The 25294-nt window shown below is 52.3% G+C and overlaps 1 protein-coding gene across 1 annotated transcript; it reads left to right on the forward strand.

Annotated features, from left to right (window-relative positions):
• Positions 1-857: 857 nt before the first annotated feature.
• On the forward strand, positions 858-25035 carry LOC140257510 (hydrocephalus-inducing protein homolog). The gene is made up of 42 exons (XM_072346847.1): positions 858-1019; positions 1114-1731; positions 2048-2254; positions 2613-2812; positions 2954-3136; positions 3377-3496; positions 4364-4523; positions 4610-4782; positions 5323-5521; positions 5831-5930; positions 6625-6724; positions 6984-7152; positions 7416-7654; positions 7938-8052; positions 8211-8415; positions 8610-8845; positions 9358-9509; positions 9919-10111; positions 10442-10550; positions 10959-11216; positions 11572-11714; positions 11959-12177; positions 13179-13339; positions 13535-13647; positions 14128-14362; positions 14827-15039; positions 15682-15820; positions 16136-16301; positions 16654-16801; positions 17362-17569; positions 18057-18278; positions 18621-18790; positions 19121-19319; positions 19447-19605; positions 19737-20017; positions 20316-20535; positions 20686-20898; positions 21359-21522; positions 21821-21971; positions 22230-22460; positions 23137-23361; positions 24444-25035. Exons 1-42 carry the CDS (start codon positions 858-860, stop codon positions 24930-24932), a joined length of 8367 nt encoding a protein of 2788 aa, XP_072202948.1. The 3' UTR covers positions 24933-25035.
• Positions 25036-25294: the final 259 nt, after the last annotated feature.

Here is a 25294-nt window from a genome sequence, read left to right on the forward strand (position 1 = left end):
AGGCAGGCTGCTGGAGATTTGGTTGAGTGACACCAGAGCAAGTCTCAGCACTTTGTTCTGTCAAGGCTGAAGCTTGTTTCCCCAGAGGGAGATGACTAGGGCTGCTTCAGATGGCTCTGATTTCCAGAACAGACAGCACAAGTTTCCTAGGGCAATAGCTAGGTAAAGTGTAGTTGCTCAGAGCCTGTTTTGCAGGAGGAGAATTACTGCAGCTTTTGCTTTCTGGTCTAATGGTTGTCCTGTTGCTAGGCACCACTGAAAAGAGCCCGGCCCCATCCAGCCGGAGCTCTCAGCTTTTCCTCATCCAGGCAATGCTCCAGAGCCCGACCATCTCTGCAGCCCTCTGCTGGGCTCTCTCCAGCAGTTCCTTGTCTGCCTTGAACTGGGCAGCCCAAAACTGGGCCCAGTGGCCCTATGGCTATGGCCCTGTCAGGGAGAGAGCACAGGGAAAGAGAACCTGTAGAGCTCCTTTCCAGGTGGGCCGCCTTATCAGAGGAGGTGCACAAATTAGAATCACAGAGTCATTAAAGTTGGAAAGGACCTCTCAGATCCCCAAGTCCAACCCCAACCCACCCCCACATCCATCAGTGCCACATCCCCATGGTTCTGGAATGTCTCCAGGGGTGGTGACAGCCTGTGCAAGTGCCCCACCAATCATTTGGAGAATGAATTCTTCCTAATACCCAACGTGAACCTCCCCTGGTGCAATTTGAGGCCACCACCTCTAATCCTACTGCTATTACCTGGGAGATGAGACCAATCACCAGCAGGTCCTGAGTTTGGCCATGGGCAGGCATGGTCCGTCTCATTCTGTGACGACTCTCAGGAATGTTTTCTGTCTGACTTGCTGAAGGAGGATGGAGCAGCTGGCTCGAGAGCTTGAGGAAAAGCAGAGGCAGGAACTAGAGCGCTTGAGGGAGGAAGAAGAGCTGAAGAAGAAGTCTAAGAGGGGAAGGAAAGAGCTTGGAAAAGAAAAAGACAGTGTCCTGGGGAAGAAAAGCCAGTCTGGAGTCAAACAGGTGGGTGGTTGTGCTATTGCAGTGATCATCAACATCCCACAAGAACCAGTTTGGTGCTTTGAAACACTCACTTCTTTTCCCCACTCCTGCCCAGAATGCCACCACGTCCGCCAGCAACACCAATGCGTCCACCGGCAATCGCTCAGACACCAGCGATGGGGTGGACAAAAAAGGGTCTACAAAGGAGCACTCAGACTCTGTTGTAGGTGACAAGGATGAGAAGAAAAAGAGCAGCAAGGTTCCCCCAGCAAATGCCAGCCCAGCTGTGCCCGTCCAACCCACCTCCACAGAGCAGGAGGAAGCCAAGGAGATAATATTGAGCGACAGCGAGAAGATGATGGCCATGAGGTTTAAGATCTATGAGGCATCACAGAAAGATATCGCCCATATTTTATCAAACTGGGACAGGGTTCAGGGCGTTCTGGTGTCCCCTTGGAGCCAGGAGGAGGCTTGGCAGAAGGCAGAAGAGCAGAACGCGCATGTATCCAGCCGCAAGAGCAGGAGGGACAGGGAGAAGGAGCGCCTGGAGAAGGAACGTCAGGAGAGGGAGAGGCAGGAAAAACTGAAGGCTCTCGAGGAATCCCAAGCACAGGCAGGGGAGGGTGCAGAAGGCCAGCTTGTCGGGGTGCCTTGCTTGGATATCCAGGTACTGGATGCAGAAGATGCTATTGGGAAGATCCTGGAGAGTGGCAAGCTGCCCCCAGCAGAGCAGGTAAAGCCCTGTGGGGCTCAAATGCTGAGGTCCAAGGCCTGATGCTTTGTGTCCTGACAAGTGACAGTGGCACAGAGCCTTGTCCCATGCTGTGCTGTTGTTCCACTGCAGCTCCATGGCAGCTATGGGGTTGGGAAGGTTCTTCTCATATGGTGGAAAGAGGGAGTGCCATTTTGGCACTGCTCTGGAGCCCATCCACCCCACTGAGCATAAAAAAGCACAGGACTCCATGTAAAAACATTGCCAAACTCAATGACTGGAAGAGTGTGAGGGCAAATGTGACTAAGAACTAATGGAGCTTTCTCTGATCTCTTAGATCCTGGATAGCCTTGGTCTGGGGCCCTCAGGGCCTCCCATTCCTCCTACTGCATTTTACTCTGTGATCCGCTACCCAGAGAAGCGAGTGGCCCCAACAGGAGAAGCCCTCGAGCACTTCGTCTTCATAATGCCAGACAGTGCAACAGCAGAAGAGAAGAAGGAATCCAAAAGCCTTGTGGATGCCCCCATCACGCCCACCACGAAGGTGCCAGAGCAAAGGGATGGGGTGGGGGAGATGGAAAAGAGCTGCTGTAGAAGAGCAGTGATGGGCCCCATTTCTGCAGGAGCCCACAGCCACATCCCTGGCCTGATTCAGCTGAACAAAAAACCCTGTTTGAGGGAAGGATGGAGGATTTAGTGTAATCAGATAAGAGGTTTCATGGGTAGAACAAAGCCCAGCAAAGGGGAGCAAGGCAGTGGGCAGATGTGAAACCATTAGAAACTGGACATTTATTTATTCTCTTGTGTGTCTGTCTACAAACCTGCAGCTTTCTTTCTGGGGCAGGGATGAATTAGGGCATGTCTCACCTTACTCTGCCTCTTCTTCTTCACCTGGTGCTCAGGTGTCAGAGGAGCAGCTCACCCCCCCCAAAGGGAAAGCGAGGAAGGAAAAAACTGAGGGCAGCAAGGAGGTCAAGAAAGAGAAGCGGAGCTCAGCCCGCAAGAAAAGTTTCCATGGGACAGGCATGGGAATATCAACACATCCTGCTGATGTGGAGCAAAGCAGTGTGGACGTGGCCCCCTCTCCAGGGAAGCCCATCAGGTGAGAGAGGAAGGGGAGCCATCTCACCAAATGGATGGCCATTCCCTTCCCTTGGGCTGCTGGGTGGTGAGTCCCCAGCTCTTCTCCTCCTCACCTCATTGGCATGTTCCCAGCATCTGAAGTGTCCTCTGTAACTGCCAGGCTGAGCAGCTACCGGTGGATCGTTCCTGCCCGTGGCCAGGTTGAGCTGAAGGTACAATTCACCTCCTCGGTGTTGGGCCAGTTTGACCAGACAATGAATTTTGAGGTGCTGGGGACAAAGCGACTGTACCAGCTGCACTGCAGGGGCATTTGTGTGTATCCCACCATCAGCCAGGACCCACGGTAAGGCTGCTCCATCGCTGCCTGCTGCTCTGCTTCCCTCTGTACTTGGAGCAGGGGCTGCCCATTGTACCCCGATGACTAATTCCCACCACCTTACATCACTTTTGACACGAGCCTACCTGAGCACTCCAGTGTCTTACCCATGCTTGGAGCTGGGAACCTCTGCTGCTGAGGGTTATGGCTTCCAGTCCAGGTTGGCGCATCTCATAGCTCCTCATTCCCCATTTTTCTCCCTCTTAGGGTGGTGTTTCCTCACCGAAGGAAGAGCAAAGCAGACAATGACATCGTCTTCAAGCAGTATGTCATGAGCACGGGTGTGTTCCACTTTGGGCCACTGCTCTGTGGGAAGTCCAGAGACTGGTATGTACTGGTGGGCAGCTGGCGCCATGGCTGCTCCTGGGTAGACATCCCAATGACCCGAGGTGACTTTGGGCAACTCATGTCCTCCGTCCACATACTGAATGTAATGGTGCTATTTTAAGTGCTTTGAGCTGCATGGGCAGACTGACCAAGCAATTATTCTGCCCGTGGCCTTATAAAATGTTGATTAATCTGTTCTATTAGGCAGACTTTATGATTTGGCCTGCCAGCATGTATGTGTGACCCACAGAGGAATAACAGTGGGATTTATGATCCTGACTACTGGGTGATGTCTGCCTTAGAAGCTGTCACTGTCACTGCTGCCATGGTTCTGTTTTTCACTTTGCTCTTTTTTTTCTTAATATAAGAAATGAAGCCCTTGCCTTCATGGGAGCCCTGGAGATCCGGTGATATTTTACAACCCTGGGAAACGAAATAAAAACCCTTTAAAAACAAAAGGGCGTTTTCAGACAGCCTGATGAATGGACTCGGGTCTTGGTTTCCTTTGTAACCTTCTCTTTGCAAAAGCCTTTCTTTACACCCTGCAGGGAAAGGACCAGAGATGCAGGAAGGACCTGCGTGCCAGATCACTTTTATTCTTGCAAGGACCCTTGATTTTTTTTGTATTGCAAAATGTTCCTTCTTTAAATGCTTGTGCCTTGTCATGCTGATGGGGCACCAGGTGAAGGCACAGATGTAGAGGTAAAGGAAGGCTGAACACACTTGTGTGTTGGTTCTCCTTTTTCCTGCCCTGCTTGTTAGACCATGGTGAGAGCAACCTCTTGCTGCCAGCATGCAGAGCTTGCCTCAATGGGTGAGAAACACAGCGGTCCCAGCATTGCTGAAGCCTTCTCTCTTTGTGGATAGGTACAAGGCGCTGCCCTTCCCCAGCAACTGTGAGAAGATAACCATCCTCAACATCACCCCCTTGGAAGCAGAGGTGCACTTCTTCTTTGAGCAAGATCTCAAAGCAGACACGTTCATTTTCAACCCTCCCAGCATGACGCTGAAACCCAATGAGAAGCAGGTAGGAGGCAGGTGTGCAGCAGAGCAGCACCCAGGAGCTGCTCTTCCTGCTCACCAAACCTCTTCTCTGTCTCTTTTTGGGGCTAGGAACTGAGCATTTGGGCATACCCCACCTCGGCTGGCCTCGTGGAAGACAAGCTTGTGTGCTGCATTAAGGACAACCCGGAGCCGGTGGTCTTTCACCTGTGCTGCCAAGGGGTGCGGGTGGAGCTGGGGGTCAGCTCCAAGCAAGTGCACTTTGGGAAGCTGCTGCTGCACAGGTCAGTCCCCAGCTGCTCTGCTGGCAGCAGGAGCCATCAGCCAGGTTCCCTTCAGCTTCTTTGGGTTATAGGGTCATAGATTCATTACGGTTGGAAGGACCTCTAAAATCATCACACCCAACCATCAACCCATCACCACCAATGTTCACTCAGAGTCATGCAGTCACAGAATCACTGAGATTGGAATACAATCTCAGATCCCCATGTCCAACCCCAGCCCACCTCTCCTGTGCCCACTGCCCACGTCCCTCAGTGCCACATCCCCACAGCTCTGGGACACCTCCAGGGACGGGGACTCCCTGGGCAGCCTGTGTCACTGCATCACCACTCTTCCAGAGATTTTTCCTAATACCCAACTCGACCCCCTTTGACCCAACTTAAGGCCGTTTCCTCTCGTCCTTTCATTCTTTACACATATAAGTTGTTCTCTGTAGTGAAGGAGACCAATCTTTCAAAGGGGCCGCTGGCCAGATGGGAAGGATAGGCTTGCTCCAATGTGCAAAGCTCACGCCAGTGCTGAGCATCTCGGTGTGCCTGCAGGAGGGAGAGCAAGCAGCTGGTGCTGCGCAACCCCACCTTGCTGCCTGCAGCCTGGAGGTTCAGTGGGCTGGAGAACCTCGGTGAGGATTTCTCCGTGTCGCAAAGTGAGGGCACAGTGGAACCCCGTGCAGAACTGGAGATCTATGTGTATTTCAAAGCCACGAAGGCTCTCAGCATTAAGAAGACCATCCGACTGGAGGTGAGGGGATGTTGCTGTCCTGGGTGGAGCAGGACAAGGCAACCAAGGGTCTTGGTGATGGAGGTTGTGTTGGAAGGGTTACCTGCAAGGAGGGCAGAGGGCTGAGTGTCTGTAAACTTCCTTTCTTCTTATGGACCCTTAGCAACAAGGAAGGATGGCTTTGTGGCTTCTGGGATTTAGTCCTCTGTGATTTAAATCACTGGTAGCCCACCAAGTAAGGGATGCCGTGGTGGAACCAGCCAGCTATCTTCATCCACCAATAGATTTGAGCAGAATTGTCCCTGCACTATTTATTTCTTGATGCCTCAGGTCTCAGATGCAGAAAACATCCTGGGGATTGTTCAGATAGAAAATATCCAGATCCAAGCAGAAGCCTATGATGTTTCTTTGAGCATCTCCATTTCCAAAGGTCAGTGGATGCTCCAAAACAAAGCAATCCAGATGCATTGCGATGTGTGCAACCAAAACACCTGGGAGGGGTCGGGGTGGAATCATAGACTCATTAAGGTTTGAAAAGACCTTTTTAGGGTCATCTAGTCCAATCATCCACCAATACTGCCTACCAACCACGTCCCTCAGTGCCATGGTTCTTGAACACCTCCAGGATGATGACTTCACCACCTCCTCAGGCACCTTGTTCTGATGCCTCACCACACTTTCAGATAACTTTTTCCTAGCCCAGGCATGTGATCGTGGCCATAAGGCACATGTCCTTCAAGCTGTGTGGCATGAAGCACCGTCAGGGCAGAGAGAGCCTTGAGCCTCTTGTGTCCCAGCTTTGAAGTGTGTCACTTCCCATGCAGATTGATTTGGGTTTGCTGAAATGACAGCAATGTGAAAAAAGCAGTTGGCAGCTCCTGAAGGCCCAGCAGAGCACATGGAGTAGTTGGATCTGTGCTTGGAAGCGAGGAGATGGAAACTGGGCTCCTTGTCTACTAAATCCTGCAAGAGAAAGGGCAGCAGAGCAGTTAAACTTCCAGGCTGGGAAGGGTGATAAGGATTTTGTGCCACTTGAGAGCCTGAGATAGGCATCTTATCCACTTGGAGTTGTCCACAGCAGCTCAGATATTGACCATCTCTTACCTCTCGTGGGATTACTGCAGGTATGGATGGCAACGTGGATTTTGGAGTCCTCAAAGTACAGGATGATGCAAAGCAAGTGTTAACCCTGAAGAACAAAGGGAAGTATGAGATTGCATATAGGTGAGTGACTGCTTCAGCCGCCTCACCTGTCCTTACTTTTAGGGTGTGTTCATTTCTCTTTATGAAACTCTTTAAATGAGGGAATGAGAAAACTTGTGTGGAATTGAGGTTGCAGCACTTTTGTCTTCAGTCTGTGCCAAAATGTGGAGATTCCCAAGCAGAGATGGACTCTCTCCCTCTCTATTTAAGGTCCTGGCTGTGTTGCTGCTACGCAGTACCTGTAACCACAGAGGTCTTTGTCTCTTCCCTTTGTCCCCAGCTTCACTTTGGAAAACGCAGATACCAACATTCCAAACTTGGCATCCCACTTTGCCATCCAGCCACAGATGGGAATGCTGGCTGCCTCTGAGCGCCCTGTGCACGTCCATCTGATCTTCCACCCCAGAGCAGAAATAGATATCCAGGAGAAACCCATCCTGAAGTGCCAGGTGAGCTGCCTCAGACAGGTGGGTATCACCCTGGGTGTTAGCAGGATGCGTGTCTTCTGGAAGGAGAGGTTTAGCTGGGAAATCCTCTCTTAGATATGTACAACAATCCTTTAGGAGGTGTTGGTGATGCTTTCCAAGCAAAGCTGAAAGTCTGGCTCTGGAGGAAGCATTGAGACAGGGCTAATAGGCTGAAGGTGATGTGAGATGACAGTAGGGAGACATGGAGCTCCTCTCTGTATTTCCAAACCCTCCTCTGGCTGCAGGTGATTGAGCCCAGCCTCTGCGAAGGAGGGGAGGCCATCGCCATCATCCCGATGAAGGTGTCTGCCAAGGCCTTGTACAGCAAATACAGCATCACCCCAGCCTCGCTCATTGACTTTGGGACTGTGGTGACTGGCACCAAGAAAACCTGCAGCTTCATCCTGGAGAACAGAGGCAGCCTTGACTTCAAATATGTGATCAGCAAAGCAGAGCAGGAGGCATCTGGGCCAAGAAGGAAAAGGTGGGTGAAGCTCTGCAGTGCCTGTCCTAGCCGTGAGAGTGTGGCTGGTGACCCAAGGGGACCCAAAAATGCCTCAGCTGCCCCATGAGTAAGACAAAGTTGGTGATAGAGCTGATCAGTCCATGACCGTCACCAGGCAACCTTTGTGGATCCATCAGGCAACCTTTGTGGATCCATCAGGAACATGAGTGTAGGAAGGATTCCCTCCATGGGGAGAAGGGTTCTGGCCTTGGAGGGTGGCAAGGAGTTCAGCACAATGGATAATTCTGCTTTCTCCTCTCAGTGTCAGTCACGAGATATCCGACCGCTCTCATGAGAGTGAAAGCATCGACAAAGTGCCCAACTCTGGGAAGCAAAACAAGCAGCCCCTGCAGAAGAACACAAGCCCCTTAATGCAGGTGTGTGGCCATAGGATGGGATACGGTCATGTAGTAGGGCTGACTCTGGGCCATGGGTCACCCCTCACTGACTGGAGGCCAGGGGGTGGCATTCTCCTTGCTGGGGACTGCCAAGGCAAGGCTGCGAGTCATCAGCCTCTATTGGGCTCTGTCTGCAGGCACGCTTCACACTCGGCATGTTCACGGTGTACCCTGGCTTTGGCTCCATCCATCCTGGGGACCAGCAGACCATCACGGTGGATTGCCAGGCAGAGCCAGTGGGGACCTGCGAGGAGCACCTATCAATCGATATCAGTGACAGAGACCCCGAGGACAATCCCCTTGGCATCCCCTATACCCTGCTGGCTGAGTCCTGCCTTCCAGGTATACACTACCTCCAGGTTGCTATAGCCAAGTCCAACAGTAGGAAGAAGGCAGGAGGGAATACGTGGAAGGGCAAGTAGAAAGTAATGTCCTTTAACAGTGATGGTGCCTGGGCTCCCAGGCTGAGTCCTACAGCCTTCTGGGTCCATATAACTTCAGCAGGAAGGTTTCTCAGCCCTCTTTTCTTCTCACAGCGTTTGTGGTTGACGACATAAATTCCATCTTTGAGGAGCATCGTATCTGCAGCAACGCCAACCTCTGCCAGATCCTGCAGACCATGCAGGACAAAGGTGTGTTCATCACAGATGAGAACAAGTTCATCTTCACCAATGTTCTGGTTGGGCACCGGGCCACAGCCCGCTTCAAGATCCGCAATGTGGGCAAAGTCCCCTGCGATGTGGTCCTCTCCATCAAGCCCATCTCCACTAAGGTAAGAAAAGGGTGAGGTGGTTGCTGCTCTTTTAAGGCAGGAGCCTGCCTTGCTCTCTAGATTCATCTTGACTGCTCTAGTCCAGCTCAGTGCAGGCAAAGTTACAGGGGAGAGCAGCAGCCCCTGGGTTGTGTTCAGCACATCTCAAGGTTTTGGCTCATTCCTCTGGGTCTGTGGAGGGAGAGCTGAACCCTTCTGGACCTCCCTCTGAGGCACATCAAAGGATCTTTTCTACTGGGGCCAAAGTGTCTGGGCTCCAAGGGGGCCATTTCATCAGGCTCCTTGTTTTTCTTCTCTTTAAAAGTCAATTCTATATTATTTGCAGGGTGTTCCATGCACTTCCTGCTCTCCTGGGCTTTGTGTCAGCTCCCTGCCTTTAAGGCCAGCATTACTTTGGTGTCTTCCCATGAGATGGAGGTGTCCTGTCCTCTGCTCCCGGATGCACGTGTGACTTGGGCTGCACTGCATGGAAGGTTTTATGTCCTAACACCAATCCGTGTGCTTCCCTCCAGCAGAACAGCCGCATCAGTGACATCTTTGAGGTGGATCCCACTCAGATGTGTGTGCCCAGCCACTCTCATGCCTTTGCTACAGTGACCTTCACTCCGCAAACAATGCAGAGCTACCAGTGCACTTTTGAGGCTTGCCTTGAAACCCAGGCAAGGTAACACACCCTGTGAGATGGTAGGGGAATGTCTGTGATAGCTGTGATCCTCTGGGAGGATGCAGACCTGTCATAGAACCACACAATGATTCAGGTTGGGAAGGACCTCTTAGATCACCAAGTCCAACCCCAGCCCATCCCCACCATGCCCACTAGTCTTGTCCCTAATGCAGAGATGTGCAGAAAACAAAGAGGCTGATGAAGTGGTTTCTGTGCCATGTTATTTCCTCCTGGATCCCGTGCTAAGGATGTGGGAGGAGAGGGACAAGGGGGCCATATGTTGGGGTGAGGAGTGTATGGGAATGTATGGGAGTGTACTGGGAATGCAGTGGGTAGCACCACTTCAGTGCTTAGCAAGTGGGAAATGAGTAAATACGAGGCAATGATTTCTCCTCTTCCCCTCCCGCAGCCCAGTGGCAATTAAAACACAAAGCCTGACATTTGATATCAGTGGGGAGGGGAACCTGCCTCGGGTGACGATCCTGCGCCCAGTGCTTCGCAACAAGAGGGGGAACCCTCTGCTCCTCTTCAAGAAACTACTGCTTGGTGATTCAGAAAAGCTCCCTCTGGTCCTTCAGAATGGTGGCATCATACCTGTCCAGGTGAGGGGCTGCTGGGGGGATGCATCAGCTACTCTGGGAGCAAGTTCTTGTCCCATGGAGGAGAAAGCACGGCACGGACTTGCTGCTACACTGTGCATCCCCTCTCCATTCTCCTCCTATCTCATATGTGGAAATGTATGACGTCCTACTTATGTTGTATTCTATTTGATCACATCTTACTGCAGTTGAATTGAACTTGACCGTAGTTTAATTCCAATCTGCTCATTATTTACCCTTTCCCAGAGGGGGCCCAGCAGCAGCTCAGTGTTGGTCCTTGGGCTGCCCTGCACCCTCACTGGTGTGGCAGTGCTCTGTGCTCCCTTTCCTCAGCTGCTGATAGATCTGTTGGATGAAGCAGGAGTTTTCTTCTTGAAAGCCAGGCCCACCACACATTGCATCTACCAGACTGCAGATACAAAGGAGAATTCTTCTGGAGAAGGTAAATGCATTGGCCATGAAGTGTGGGCATCCACACAGGTTGGATATTAGAGCAGTGGGCACACTGGGGGTGGGCTTGGGCTTGGGGATCTGAGAGGTCTTTTCCACCCAACTGTGATGATTTTGTTATTATAAGTGTGTGCCCTGCTCAAGGTTTGCCAAGCAGCAGCTGAGTGTTAGGCACTGACTGCAGTAGGTTTGGGAGCCAAGTGTTAACCAGAAGTTGAGACACTTAAAAGCTGTGTGTGCTGTTGTCATAGCCTTGTGAGCATAAAAGGAGCATGCAGAGCCATAGGTGGGAGCATCTGTGCTTAAAGACAGCTGGGTTTCAACCACTTCTTCCTATTATATCCCAAGGAAGAATTTCATCTGAACAGATCTATCACTGTCTCTAATTTCATTGGTGCAGGGAGAAAGCTCCACACTGCTTCCTTGGTCCTACATCATGGAGAATCAGCAGAGTTCGACGTGCTTTTCAAACCCAACCTGCCCCAGCGTGTGGAAGGGCAGATCCACCTGGCTGTGGTGGACAACCCCTATGAGGACACCTACGTCCAGCTGGTGGGTGAGGGCTACGAGGATGATTTCACACTAGATAACATCCACGGACTTGTGGCTGACAGCTTTGAGAACACTGAAGGCAATCTGGAGGAGGATGTCATTGAAGGTAAGAGAATTCAAGTGGAATTCTCTGGCAGGGCCACAAGAGGCATGTCTGCATGTGATACTCTATGGAGGTGAAGGCCATGTCCAAGCATATGTTCTCTATATAAGCAATCCTGGGCCGTCACCACCAGACCTGATGGTCTGTGAGCATACCTGCCGTGTATGTGCTGTAATACATGTCCACCTGTACCCAGACTGACACAGTTAGGGACTTGTCAGGGTGCATCTCTGAAGGACAGCAGTAGAATGGGGAATTGCATCTCCCAGAGGTAGGAAGGCTTGGAGCAAGGCGAGGAATCAGATGGGGTGGATGGACCTAACTGCACACTGACATCTCTTGCTCTCCTCCTTAACAGCTGCCAGAGTGGATCACATCCAGTTTGGGGACTGTCACGTTGGGAAGCCCTACCAGGTGACCTTCACAGTCACCAACCGCAGCCGGGCAGAGGCAATGCGGTTCGAGTGGCTGGTGGGCACCCCCTTCCACTTCTCACCCCAGGTGAGTGCTGGCAGCTCTGCCTTTCCCACTGCCCAAGTAGATTTCGGGGAGCTACCAGAGACTTTCCACCTACTGGTGCTGCTTTTCAGTGCCAGGAGGTGCAAGCCAGCACCGCTGAACACAAAGCTTAGTTGGGGCTCCTTGTTGTAGGAGATGATGTTTTCTCTTTGCATCCCAACCCCTTTGCTGATGGTCCTGTTCTTGCCACTGATTCCATTTGGGTCTTGGCTCCCATCCTCCCTAGGTGGGACACCTCCATGCTGGCTGTGCTAAGGACATCACAGTGACCTTGAAGTCGGATGTTGCAGTCACCTGCCAAGCACAGCCTGTGAAATGTAAGGTGGCCAGGATCTCCTTCCAGCTGCCAGCAGAGCAGGTCACCGACTGGGACGACCGCCTGCACACTGTCAAATGGGTGGATGCCACCATGGGGGAGGCGGCTATGTGGCCAGTCAAGAAGAAGGTAAGAAACACAGAAGCAAAAGCCAACCCATATAAACAGATGCTTATAGCAGCGGACCACCAGTTCTGCTGGCTCAGCAGCTCCGGAGCATCAGCAGTCAGTGCATGGTGGTCATACAGGAGTCCAGAGAACTACCACCTCCAGAAGCTCTTGGTCAAGCACCAAGTAATATTAGAGCTTTCCAGTTTGCTAAATGTACAGTAACTGTCTTTACTGAAGGAAAATCAAGTCTGAGAAGGATGACACACAGTCAGTAGTTCCATGCCTTTGGGAATGGAGGAATGTAGCTAAATCGTGCAGCCTCCAGCCCTAGGAGGGGCTCCTCACAGAACCAAGTTTGTTGTCTCTTCTTCATGGTTTCCAGCGCCATCTGGGGTGTCTGGGGAACACCTGCCCCCAGCTGAGCTCCTGCTATCAATTAGCTTTCAAACCTGATCATGGCATGTGCCCACGGCAAGAAGTTGGAAGTAGACGATCTTTAAGGTCCCTTCCAACCCAAGCTGTTCTATGATTCTGTACCCTCTTACCTTTTGTGGTGGTTCTTCCCTGGTTCCTGAACCATTATAAGACCTCTAAACTATTTCTTTTTCTCCATCAGGGCATCAGCAGCCAGAGATTTCCCTAACAATCTCATTCCCTTCCCTACATGTCTGTGTGGCTGTTGTCCCACACGTAGAAGGCACTTCCAAGTAGAAGTGGGGTCCACAGAGCTCCAACAGAGAAGCTCAATCCTAATATAGAGACCTGTCAGATTTATTGGGGGCCAGGACAAATGTCAGACATTCTACAAGATTTAAGCATGGGGGCTGATACCTGGTCATAGTCCACATGGGCATATTCACAGCCAAGGTGGTGGCTGCTTCGAGCAGCGTTATTTAGCATTTATCTATCTAAATGGGAGTGGTCCTTCCTAGCTCCCATACGTAGCTGATTTTGGAGTCTTGGATGCTCTCTTCTCAGTCTGGGCTCTGCTCAGTGATTCTTCCCTGTTCTCTTTGGAGGTGATTGAGACGGACCCAGAACCAGCTCACACTGTCCTGGAGAAGAGCAGCCGTGAAGTGGAGCTTCGCCTGAGCGCTGTCGTTGATTATGCTGACTTCAAGCTGGATGTGGACACAATTCAGTTCAAGGAGACCTTGCTGTTCCAGACGAGGACATTCCCGTGAGTGGTGGAGGTGGAGCAGGGGCTGCTCCAAAGGCAGCTGCCCATTTGAGATGCAAGGCTGGAATAACCCCCTCGGATTAAATCTCTCAGGCACCATATCTGCACTTTCCTCTTGAACTTCCAGTCTTGTGAACATTTCATCCCTGACTGCCTTCGTTGGTTGTTACATTTTTTTCCCTCCTTGCTTTTCAGTTTCTGCATGTCCAATACAGGGAACGTGGCCCTGGAGTACACCTGGATGGCAGATGTGGTGGATGAAAGAGCAGCGAGCCCAGCTGGGGAGCTGCTCCCAGCTGGGCTGGAAGGTATGGCATGGGCTCTGCTGGCAGCTTGGTGTGCCTGGCATCCACTGAATGTGCTCCCCTCCCTCCCTGTGTGTCCAGATGTTGGTTCCTTCCCAGCACACTTGTGCTGAAGCTGATTCATTGGGCTGTGCCATCAGTTGTCTTGGGCACTGGTTATAGAAGTCAGAGAATCATACTATCATTGCGGTTGGAAGAGACCACTGGGATCATCTAGCCTAACCATCGATGCTGTCCCTAAGGGATGAGGCTGTCCAACATAACACAGTGCTCAGAAATGTTCCCAGCTGGTCTCTACCGTAAGTTGGCACAGGTTTGACCTGATCACTCAGTAGTTCCTGGACATGTATAGGGGTGAACACTGGCCAGAAGCCATTCCACGGGAGGAGTTTGCCTTTAGCAACTCAGTTCTGGAGATGAAGAGAGTTTGATGGGATTTCCTTCCCAAAAGCAAATGTCCTGCTAAGCTCTTCCTTCCCACAGGACGTTGCCTCTCCTCCTTGTCTGTTGCCTCTGTGAAGCTCCCATTCAGCTGGCTGGGCCATGCTCTGGAGCACACCTCATCCTCCCTGAGCTCACCCACGAGCCTTGGCCATGCCACCTCACTATTCTCTGTCGAGCCCACCAGCGGCACCATCCCTGCTGGCCAGGAGCAGCTCTTCCAGATGAAGTTCTCTCCGGTGTGCGTGGGGAATTTTAAGAGCTGCATGGTCTGCAGGTAGGGAACATCCAGGGCTGGTAACTCTTTAACTCGTGCTGCTTTGCCTCCGGTGAGGGGTGGGAATGCAGACCTGGGAACAGCCAGTTCCAGGGGGGCAGAAGGAATAACCAGCACTTTGCAGGAATGAGCAAAGGTGATTATCTGGCCTTGATGGAAGAAGATATGGAGACAGTGGGAAGATACGTGTTATAAAATATGGAGCTCCTCTTGTGTTGTAGCATTTGGAACAGGAGATCCAGAAAGGCTGCCTAGGGGCCAGCTGTAGCTAAATAGCCTTCTTTATCAGACAAGCACGGCTTTCCTAAGCAGAAACTTGTGTTCTTCTCTAGACACACAGCTGTTCCCATTTCTATCATCTCAGCTCTGCATTTCTGTTGGAATTTCTTGCACTGAGAAAGAATGCAACACAAGCAGCCGGCTGTCTGGAAACAATCTTCTGATATCATTCCCTTTCTTTCTAGCATTCCTAACCTGAAGCCAAATGAGAAGGCCCCAGTAGTGGTTGTGAAGGGGAAAAGCCAGATGCCACATTGCCACTTTGAACTGGAGGATTCTGACTACATCACTGCAAACAGGCGCAAACCGGAGCTGCCGGAGCCCAGAGGGGCAGTTCTTGATCTGAACACCAGAGTAATTGAGTTTGCAGCAGCTGGGGTGGGCGGCAGGAACAGCAGGTAGGTGTGGGCATGGCTTCTGTTAATGCTCTCATCACCTTCCTTAAGCTTCCTTAAGCTAAGGAAGCCTTCCTCCAGCCTTGTGGCACATCTGTACCATGTCTGTGTTCTGCTGACACGTGGCTGCCAGTCTGCTCTGGGGCTGAAACAGGCTGGTGAAGAACAAGTGGCCAGTTTTTCCTTCTCTTTGCCCTTTACTTCAATGAGCACAGCTGGTAGTGTGTGCTCAGCTCCTCAGCTGACGTGGCATCTAGTGTGTGCTATGAGGCAGTACAACACTGGTCCCTGTTCTTTGGGACATTCTTGCTCCTTTGACAAACCAGCCAGACAGGACCATTGAAGGCTGTGACCCCAACAGACAGTATCATCTTCCAAAGGAATCTTATTGGTCCTGATTTCACCACTTTTAAGAGTTTGGCTGTATCCTTGCTGTAATTTCTTTCTTGGTAGCTGGCGTTATTTCCACCTAGGAGACCAACATTGCTTGCAGAAAGCAGGTGAAATGTTCACACTCCCAGCATTGTCCACCTGCACCCAACATCTGGATGATGTCCAGACTGGCAGTGCTTGATGTCTGCTGCAGGATGGGATTACTAACGTTCTGCTGCCACCTTAGCAGTCTTTCTCACTTGGTGTGCCCAGGACCTTCAAGGTGATGAACCCAACCAGTTCCGCATACTCCTTTCACTGGACATGCCAGGACCCTGAAGCCCCACCAGGACAGAAAGCTTTCTTCTGCCTCACAGAAAGAGGGCAGATCCAGCCTGGGAAGAAAGCAGAGGTGGGTACAGAAAAGGAAGAAGGTTGGTGGTCCATTACATATGTATGCCAGTTTGATACCAGCTGCGTCTACACTCTGGGGGGGTGATCTCTCTGTGAGCTTGCATTAGGCAAAGTCACAAGGAAACCATTGCCTAATGTTGGCAGAAAACCTGTTCTTACACTGCCAGCTTCAGGCTGTGAGTGTCACAGTGTCCTGCCTCTGAGCTGGGAGCTTTCTGGGATTGCTCTATAGTACAGCCTGCACCATGACAAAACCGTGACACCTCCCCTGCCAAGGGCAGCAACATTCCTTCATTTGCCTCTTTCTCCCCAGATCAAGTTTGAATTCATTCCCCGACATCTGGATGTCACCGAGTCCTTCTGGGTCTTTACAATACCTGAGAAGAGCATTTCAGTCCTGTTCCTGCTGGTGGGACACAGCACTGAACCGCTAGTGACTCTGGACAGGTCCCACTTGAACCTCCAATTGCAGTTAGTTGGTGAGCACATGGTTATGCCTGTTGTTCAAGCCAAGCTCCCAAAAGGAAGCTGGAAATGGGAGCTGGCACTTGTGAGCAGGTCAGCCAGCTTCTGGACCTGACTGCAGGAGGAAGAGAGAGGGGAAGGGAGAATGACATTGGTGTTGGGGGCACAGTGTGTGGCTGAGGCTTCCAGGAGAGGGTTTGGGAGTGATACCAGGAAGACCAGGGAGTCAGAAGCTGATTGCCATGCTCTCATCCTGATACTCTCATCCTGCTGGGCTCAGCATGTGGGCAGGAGCACACTGCGCCATGGTGGCCCTGCTGCCAGAGGAATTAGGGGATTTCAGGGACTAATCTGTTCCTTTTCCAGGGCACAAAGTACACCAGACCATCTATATGATCAACAGTGAGAAAGAGGCTTTCGCCTTTGCTTTCAGAGGAAGCTCGCTCTTCTCAGAGGGATGCAGCACCTCAGTGAAAGTAGAGCCCATGGAAGGCTCCATCTCTCCCCTTTCGAGGTAATGAGGCAGTGTGGTGAGCTACCAGGCTGGATTCCCTCTCCCACCAGCTAAATGTTGCACAGTCACTTTGCTTTGGAGGTATTCTCCCCTCTGCAGTCACCAGGTGACACTCAGCAGTGGCACGTATCCAACCTTTGTTCATTTCTTCCCCATGAGAACGCCAGGAACCTGCAGGTTTTCCTGCCCACAGTGGCTGTTTGGGTTACCTTGGTCTTATGGGCCCCCTTCCCAGAGAATTTCAGACTTGGATATTCCAGTTTTGATGACAAAATTGTGTTTTGAGGCTTTAACCAGGCAGTACCACAGGCCACCAGCTGATCCACCAGGGGTGTCCTTTTGCCTACTCACAGCCTGCCCAGGTGTCAGGAGAATGCATTAACTCCAGGCAGTTTTGCTGTGGTTTTAAAGATGCTGAGCTTTGCCACAGAGCACTCTGCACAGCTGCTGGCTTCTTCCAGGCCTTGCTGCAGCCAGTGCACACTGCTCCCCCATGGACCATGCAGTGCAGGGCCAAGAAAGTGAGTGAACAGAGCCAAAAATGGGTTTTCTCTCCCCAGATTTCCCATTACAGTTGCCTTCACGCCAACACTGGAAGGAGAGGTGGTCTTCAACCTCAAGTGCGATGTCAAGAGGAAGACAGAGCCCCTCTCCCTGAATATCAAGGCCACTGGCTACACCATGAGCGTGTCCGTCAGGTGTGAGGACAGCGATGGTGGTGTAACTGAGCTCAGTGCACAGGAGGTCAACATCATTGACTTCAAGGAGGTGAGCAGCTCCTCTTGCTCCACACAAGATGAAATACCTCAACCAGGAGCTTTGCAGATATGTTTGAACAAGATAGAAGATGCTTCATGGAGTCACTGAGGTTGGAAAAGACCACTAAGATCATTGAGTCCAACCATCAGCCCACCCCCACCGTGCCCCCTGCCCATGTCCCTCAGTGCCACATCCCCGTGGGTCTTGGACTCCTCCAGGGATGGTGACTCCCCCACCTCCCTGGGTGGTTGTGCCACTGCATCACTGCTCTTTAGGAGCAGAAATGGTTCCTAATGTCCAACCCAAACCTTTTTCTGGCACAACCTGAGGCCATTAGCACTCAAGCTGTTCTCTAGAGAGAGGGAGATTGATCTTTCATGGTGGTCATCTATCAAATGGGAAGGATCCAGGAGCATGTGAGGAAGGAGCCCTTGCTGTGGCTGTAGGCATTTTGCAGGCACCACAACCCCTCATCCTTGCCACTTTCTCCCCACAGGTGCAGCTGAATGAGAGGACCCGGCACACCTTCAGCATCCTCAACAACGGCAAGTTCAGCTTTGCCTTCTCATGGGAGCTGAGCGGCCCCACGTCCCGGGTGCAGCTCCTGTCCCTCAGCCCCATGACGGGCAGCGTGCAGGCAGAGGGCAAGGTGGACACCCAGCTGGTTTTTCACCCACGGAAAATATGCTCACTAAAGGATGTAGAGCTGACACTGAAGGTGAGGCAGCTGTGTGTAATAGGGGAGCTTTGCCTTTCCTACATGCTAGCTGGGCAGCAGGAGCCCAGAGCTGGGAGTGAGCTCCAGCTTTGAAGATCCTGAGTGGGACAGAGAGGTTTCTACTGCCAAACTGGAGAGCCTGACAGCTTCTGAACCCTTTGTGTTCACCCATGGCCCTCCAGAAACCATCATCCCCTCCTCTTTCTGTTGTCCTTTGGCATCGGGTTTTCCTTGTTGTCACTGCAGCCAGCTGTCCCCATGCTCTTCCTCACCCATCTCTGGTGTTTGTGGCTGCAGTTCCCATATCTTGAACTGGCTTATGATGTCTTTTCTCCCCACCAGATCAGCAAGGGCCCTATGTTTATCTGCGTGTTCCTGGCCACCGTGGTAGTGCCCACTGTCCACTTCTCAACCACCAGACTCAACTTCGGATCCTGCTTCATCTACCAGGCCGGGATGCCACCTGCCCGGCAGACCCTTGCCATCACAAACAAAGCAGACAAGGATGTCAGGTTAGACTTCACATGCTCCTTCTCTCCTCACCTATACTGTGCCAGATCCAGCAACCTCCTTTGTGCCCCAGTTGTTCTGGCCATGGGGTTTCACACAGCATTTCCCCTGGCTGATCAGAGTCTTTGCCTGTATGCAATTCTCTTTGAGGTGCCAGTCACACAAGAAACCACTTCAGACCATTTCCCTCTATTAAGTGCACTATGACCTGCTGCTAAGATAAGCACACCCCAGGACGTAGCCATTGTGCCCTAATAACACAGCAGGCCTGATGTTGTCTCCCAAGCACCACATGCAACACCTCTGCTTCTCTTTGCTGTGCTTTTTGCCAGTCTGAGCTGCTTGTTCACCAACACCATGAACCTGGAGGTGGATTTCCCGGGCTACATCCTTCGCCCAGGAGGGACGGTGGAGGTGCCCATCACTTTCTATCCCAGAGAAGTTGCATCTTACCATGAGCTCATCCCTTTTGAAATCAATGGTCTTTATCAACGGACTGTTGAGGTCCAAGGAAAGGGTGCGGAAATGAAGGTGAGAGGAAATCCAAACCCTAAAACTCCATCCAGCCAGCATGGATTTCCTCATCTCTCTTCCCCAGCCTGCCATGATTTGTTTTTCCTCCTTTCCTTTTGTTTCACGCTGATCCCTCCTGTCTCAGGTGGACATTGTGGAACCCCCAAGGAAGGTGGTGAAGCTGGGAGCCCTCTCTGTGGGACAGACGGTGAAGAAGGTCGTTACCATAGCAAACAATAGTGTTGCCCCTCTCACTTTTAAGCTCTGTTTCATGCCCACCACTCCAGAACTGCAAGAAGATGGGGTAAGGCCACTTCTTTCTCTAGAGAACTCTTAGGGCGGCCTACAGGAATACCTGCAGTTACCCATGAGCTGCTTGGGATGGGAGCTAGCATTAGTTACAAATGTATTTTGTCCTCTCATTTCTTTGCACAGGTTCTCTGCTTCCACCCCAGCAGTGAACTAAGTTTGAAGCCCAAAGGAGGTACCAGTAAAGTGGAGGTGATCTTCTCCCCAAAGCGCCGCATTCAGCCGTTCACTGAAGAAGTGATGCTGGAGAGCAGCGGGCTGCTGCGCTCCCTGTTCATGGTGCAGGGCTCCTGCCAGGGGATCTGTGTCAGCTTGGACCAGGAGCACCTCAGCTTTGGAGCAGTGATGCAGCAGAGCTGCACATCCCAGCGCATCACCATGCAGAACACGGGTGACATCGGAGTGAAGTAATGTAAAACCATGCCTTATCGGTGTGCTGAGAGCTGGGCTGGGGCTTGGATGGTGCCCTGGTCCCTTTCTGCTTTTCCATCCCACTGGAGCCGTGCAGTGGGGCTCTGGCAGTTATCAGGGATACACCCAAAGGCACCAGGGTGCAAGCTGAGTCCTGCCCAGCTTAACCCTAACCCTAAACCTCACCACATGTGAGATTCTGTGGAGAAGAGTACAGTAGGTGTGGAAACAGCATGTTGAATTCACAGCCTCGCTGCTGCTAATCCTTTCTGTCCTTGTGCTCTCCTTTCCAAGGTTTAAGTGGGATGTCAAGAGCTTCAAGCCCGATTTCTCCATCAGCCCCACAAAGGGTTACATCTCCCCAGGGATGGATGTCCCCTTCATGGTGAGCTTCCACCCGTCGAAGCTGAGCCTTGCTCTCCGGTATGAGGGGCTGCAGTGCTTCATCCAGGGCAGTGAGCCGCTCCGCCTTACGCTGGCAGGGTGCTGCATGGACACCCCCATCGTCAGAGAGGTAACAGCAGCAGTGCTGGGCTTGGGGTCCTTCTTATTTCTCAGACTTCTGCCTCTTCCTTTGATCTCTCTGCAAGTGGGTGAGCAGGTGCCAGCCCTGTGGAAAGAAACCTCTATCCAACCAAGCATGATGTGTGCTCCTCCATTGCAGACATTGACTTTTTCATGCAATGTGCGTGAGAAGGACAGCCAGACCATCCTCCTGTCCAACCCAAGCAATGAGCCCTGGACTGTGAAGCCTGTCATCGAGGGTGATCACTGGAAAGGGCCTGAGTGCGTCCATCTAGAGGGGAATCAACAAGACAAGCCGTACACAATTACCTATGAGCCCCTAACCATGAGCTCTGAGGAACAGAATCATCAGGTATGTGAGCTGATCCAGTATACTGACCCTTCTGGCACAGCCTTCATAGCTCACCCTGTTTGGGGCAGGATGTTAGACCAGATGATCTCCTTTAAACGTGAATTATCCTAAATCCTATGTTGGACACCTGCTCATTGCCCTGCTCCTTATGACCTTGCAGCAAGCCAGAACTGAAGCCCAGAGCAAGAACAGAGGCCAGAGATCTCCTGGGTCAGTTTCTGGGGCACTGAGCACATCTGTACCCTATTGGGATTGTGTGTGATTGGTACCTCCTTGATGTATGATATTCATATTTAAAGCCTTACATTAAGAGTCCTGCAGTTTTCAGTTCTTCTGGAGGCAGAGATGCCACAGAGGGCGTTTGGTGTTGGCACCTGAGATGAGTACTGTGCACAAAAGAGCCAGTTACTGCTCTGGGCTGAAAGCAGGAGAGCTCACCAGCCCCATTCCTTGTCTCTAGGGCTCCATCTTCTTCCCATTGCCAGATGGCACAGGCTTGTACTACCTCCTGCAAGGGACTGCTGAGAACCCAAAGTGCTCAGGGACCATCGTGCGGGAGGTGCCATGCAGAACTCCCTATACTGAGCTCCTCCCTGTCTCCAACTGGCTGAACAAACCACAGAGGTGAGTTGGGCCCAGGAAGTCTTTTCCTATTAGCAAATCCTGCAGCAGCGCAAGGAAGGGCTTCCTGCTGAATGGGATTCCTTCCAGCAAGGTCTGCACTGTTCTTGGCCTCTTTCTGGCCATGGATGCCTGTGGTCACACTGCCCATGTTCAGACCCACCCTGAAGCACTTTTCTTTAGGCTAAATGGGTACTGGCTTCCTCTGCCCAAGGCAGTGAGGAGGACCAGGGGCTGTGGTGTACCTCCAGGGGATGGGGTTCCTTCCTTCCAGCCCTCACTGCCTTTTCCTCACCCACAGGTTCCTTGTGGTAACAGATATACTCAAACCAGAGGACCTGGAGAGTAGTTCTGTGCTGCATGGACTGGAATACATTGATGTGCCTGGCTCTGGGAAGAAGGACTACAAGCTCACATTCCTCTCCTACAAGGAAGAAGTCTTTAGTGCGATGGTAAGAGTAGACACTGGGCTGCAGGGTCCTTCCGGGAGCTGTTTGCTGTCTGAAAAGCCACATGCCTCTTTTCATACCTCCACATGCCTAGTCTGTAGGTCCTAAGCAGACAGCAGGCACCTACACATGCACACCTTGTGCTGTCAGTCTTGGCAGCCCTTGAGGGCTGCAGAACACAAGCTGATTAGGACATAGGTGATGTGGAATCATTTTGGAGAATACAAACGGGAATATCTTTCTTTTTTTTCTGTGATTCAGGTGACCTTTGTCAATGAGGTGACCGAGGAATACTTGTTTTACATGGTCACTTTCAAGGCCATTGCTTCAGGACCCATTGGCACTGTTGAAGTGAGCGCCGCTGTCCGGCAGAGCGTGTCTTCCACCATCAAGGTGGACAACCCTCTTGCTGCCCCTGTGGTGTTTGACATCGATTGCAGAGTGCCTGACATCACCGTTCCCCCCCATTTTGCTGTTCCTGCTCAGTCAGAGGTAGGTGCAGAGCTCACCCAGGTGCTCTCCCAGTTCTCTCCTCAGCCTCTCTGGGAGCAGGTGTAATTTGAAGGTGATGCCCTATGTTGGCCAGTATGGGGCTGCTCTCCAAGGGTAACAGCTCCCACCTGCTAATAACAACAAGGGGAGGGAGTGAATGAGAATATCTCCAGTGGGTGTTGCCCTGTTCTGATGTCTGTTGCCTCCTGTGATGTGCAAACCCAGCGTCCCACTGGCCATCATGCACGTGTGACTGTCCTGCATCTTTATTCCATGATTGCTCTTCTTTGGGCCAGGTCCCTGTGTCAGTTGGGTCTCCTGTGTTCTTACTAGCAGTGTGCATTGTAAAGACAAAGTTATTACTCTAGTAGCACTGCAACAGAAGCATTTTGTGGGGGTTTAATCCTTGTTTCCCAAGAAAGCAGGGGTGTGCAGGGAGGGGAGGTACATGCCAGCCAGTCCTTTCTAACTCAAATTTGATAACGTTTGAGCAGAGTGAGGGCAGAGCTGCTAGAGCTTGCTAAAGCAGGGATGATGGGTGAAGGGCTGGTATTCAGGCTCCTTTGGGTTGTGTCTAGAGCAGGCAGGCTCCTGCCTAGCACTGTGTGAGCACACATGGGGCTGATTTCCACCATCCTCTTCCTGACCTTGTGGCTTTTGCCTCCATCCTTCCCAGGCCAATCTTGTCTTTGAGTACCAGCCTTTGAAGGTAGGTGAGAGCACTGGGCGCCTGATCCTCCACAGCAGTAATTTGGGCTCGTGCTACTATGAGCTGATCCTGAAAGCCACAATTAGCAAGCCAGAGAAGCCACTGTACTTCTGCACTATGCTGGGCTCTAACCAGACCATCACCACCAAAATCATGAATTACAACCGCCAGAAGACAGAGTACATCCTCCAGGTGAGTGTGCTGTACTCTTGCAGGAGGAAGGGAGCCCAGCTATACAGAAAGGCTGGGAGGCAGCACCTCTGGATGGAGGCAGCACCTCTGGATGGTGCCAGCCCTCTTTGTGGATGGGTCCTGATCCTACAGCTTTGCCTGGCATAGCTGGGGTGGCCATGGGAGCCTGGTAGGTCTTCCCACCAAAGCTGGACCTGTTCCCATCTGTGTCCCCACTCACAGACCCTCTCCGCTGCCCTTGCTGTAACTGCTCTTGCAGATCCCATAGTACCTGGACTTGCATGTTGCTGCCAGAGCTGGGACTTTGGATGTCCCAGGTCTCAGGTGCAGGACTGTTCCTGCTGGGAAGATTTAGGCAGTCCCTGTGGACCAGCATGAAGGGAGGGTAGGGAGGGGAGTTGGGAAGGGCAAATGTGATAGGCAAGAGAAAGTATGGGGGGAAATACTTGGAGGGAGGGAGGGGATGTGGGAATGTGCCTCTCTGCTCTGCACTGTGAGACCTCACCTGGAGCACTGCATCCAGATATGGAGTCCTCAGTACAGGAGAGACTTAGACCTGTTGAGATGTGTTCAGAAGAGAGCCACAGAAATGGCCTAAGGGATGGAACACCTCCCTATGGACACAGGCTGAGAGCTGGGGCTGTGCAATATGGAGAAGGAATGGCTCCAGGGAGACCTGAGGGCAGCCTTCAGTATCTAAAAGGGCTGTAAGAAGGAAGGGGGCAGGCTCTTAAGCAGGGTCTGTTGTGAGATGGCAAGGGGGAATGGTTTCAAACTAAAAGAGGGGGAGATTTAGATTGGATATAAAGAAGAACTGGCACAGGCTGAGCAGTGAGGTAGCGGCCGCTCTGTCCCTGCAGACAGCCAAGGTCAGGATGGACAGTGCTCTGAGCACTGATGGAGCTGTGGGTGTCCTTGTTAGTTGCAGGGGAGCTGGACTAGATGACCTTCAAGGGTTTCTTCCTACTAAAACGATGCTACGATGCAGGGGGAGCCTTGCTTTCTTCCCTTCTGCTCCCATTCTTACCCTCCGAGTTGTGCTTTTGTGACACCCCGCTGCTTGTCCCTCCTGTCCCGTACAGACCGACTGTGCTGATTTCCAGACAGAGAAGACCATCACCATGCCTCCTGCCGGCCTGGGGGGCTCGGAGGTGAGCGTGGAGGTGATCTACGAGCCCTGCCAGCTGGGCGAATCCCGGGCCACATTGCAGCTCCTGGGCCCTCCAGGCGGGGAATACAGCATCCCGCTCTTTGGCCTTGCCCTGCCACCCAAGCCGCAGGGCCCCTTCCTCATCAAGGCCGGTGGCAGCACCACCATCCCCTTCAAGAACATCTTCCCCCAGCCCACGGCCTTCAGGTACATCGTGGAGAACCCGGCCTTCACCGTGCGGGCCACTGAGAACCTGCGCCCCAAGAAGACCGTCTTCATGGCCGTCTCCTTTGAGGGCAGCCCGGACGGCACCAAGACCCCCGTCAGCAGCCGGCTGGTGGTCTCCTGTGCCCGAGCAGATGGCCTGGGAGCGGGCATCTCCTGGGTGTTCTACCTGCGGGGGCTGCCCCTGGAGAAGTGATGGGGGTGGAGGTGGCCTCCATGGGCACAGAGCTGGCCGAGGGGGCTCGTGGTGCTACCGTGGGGTCTGTGTGGTGGTTTGGAATAAAGCACAGGCAGCGCAGAGTGCTGTGGGGGGATGTGGTTATTGGAGAAGGACTTTTGGGGGGGTCCTGGTGGGTGAGAGGCTGGATGTCAGCCACCTGTGTGCACTTGCCACCTGGAAGGCCAATGCTGGGCTGCATTGAAAAGGGGTGTCCAGCAGGGAGGGGGAGGTGACTGTCCCCCTCCGCAGCGCTGCATCCGGACCTGGGACCCCCCAGTACAGCAAGGACTCCTCCGCGCCGCATGGGGGCGCCCTGCGGTGGGCGTGGTCATGTGAGG

This window comes from Excalfactoria chinensis, chromosome 11 (genome assembly GCF_039878825.1).
Source record: "Excalfactoria chinensis isolate bCotChi1 chromosome 11, bCotChi1.hap2, whole genome shotgun sequence".
In the NCBI taxonomy this organism is placed as follows: Eukaryota; Metazoa; Chordata; class Aves; order Galliformes; family Phasianidae; genus Excalfactoria; species Excalfactoria chinensis.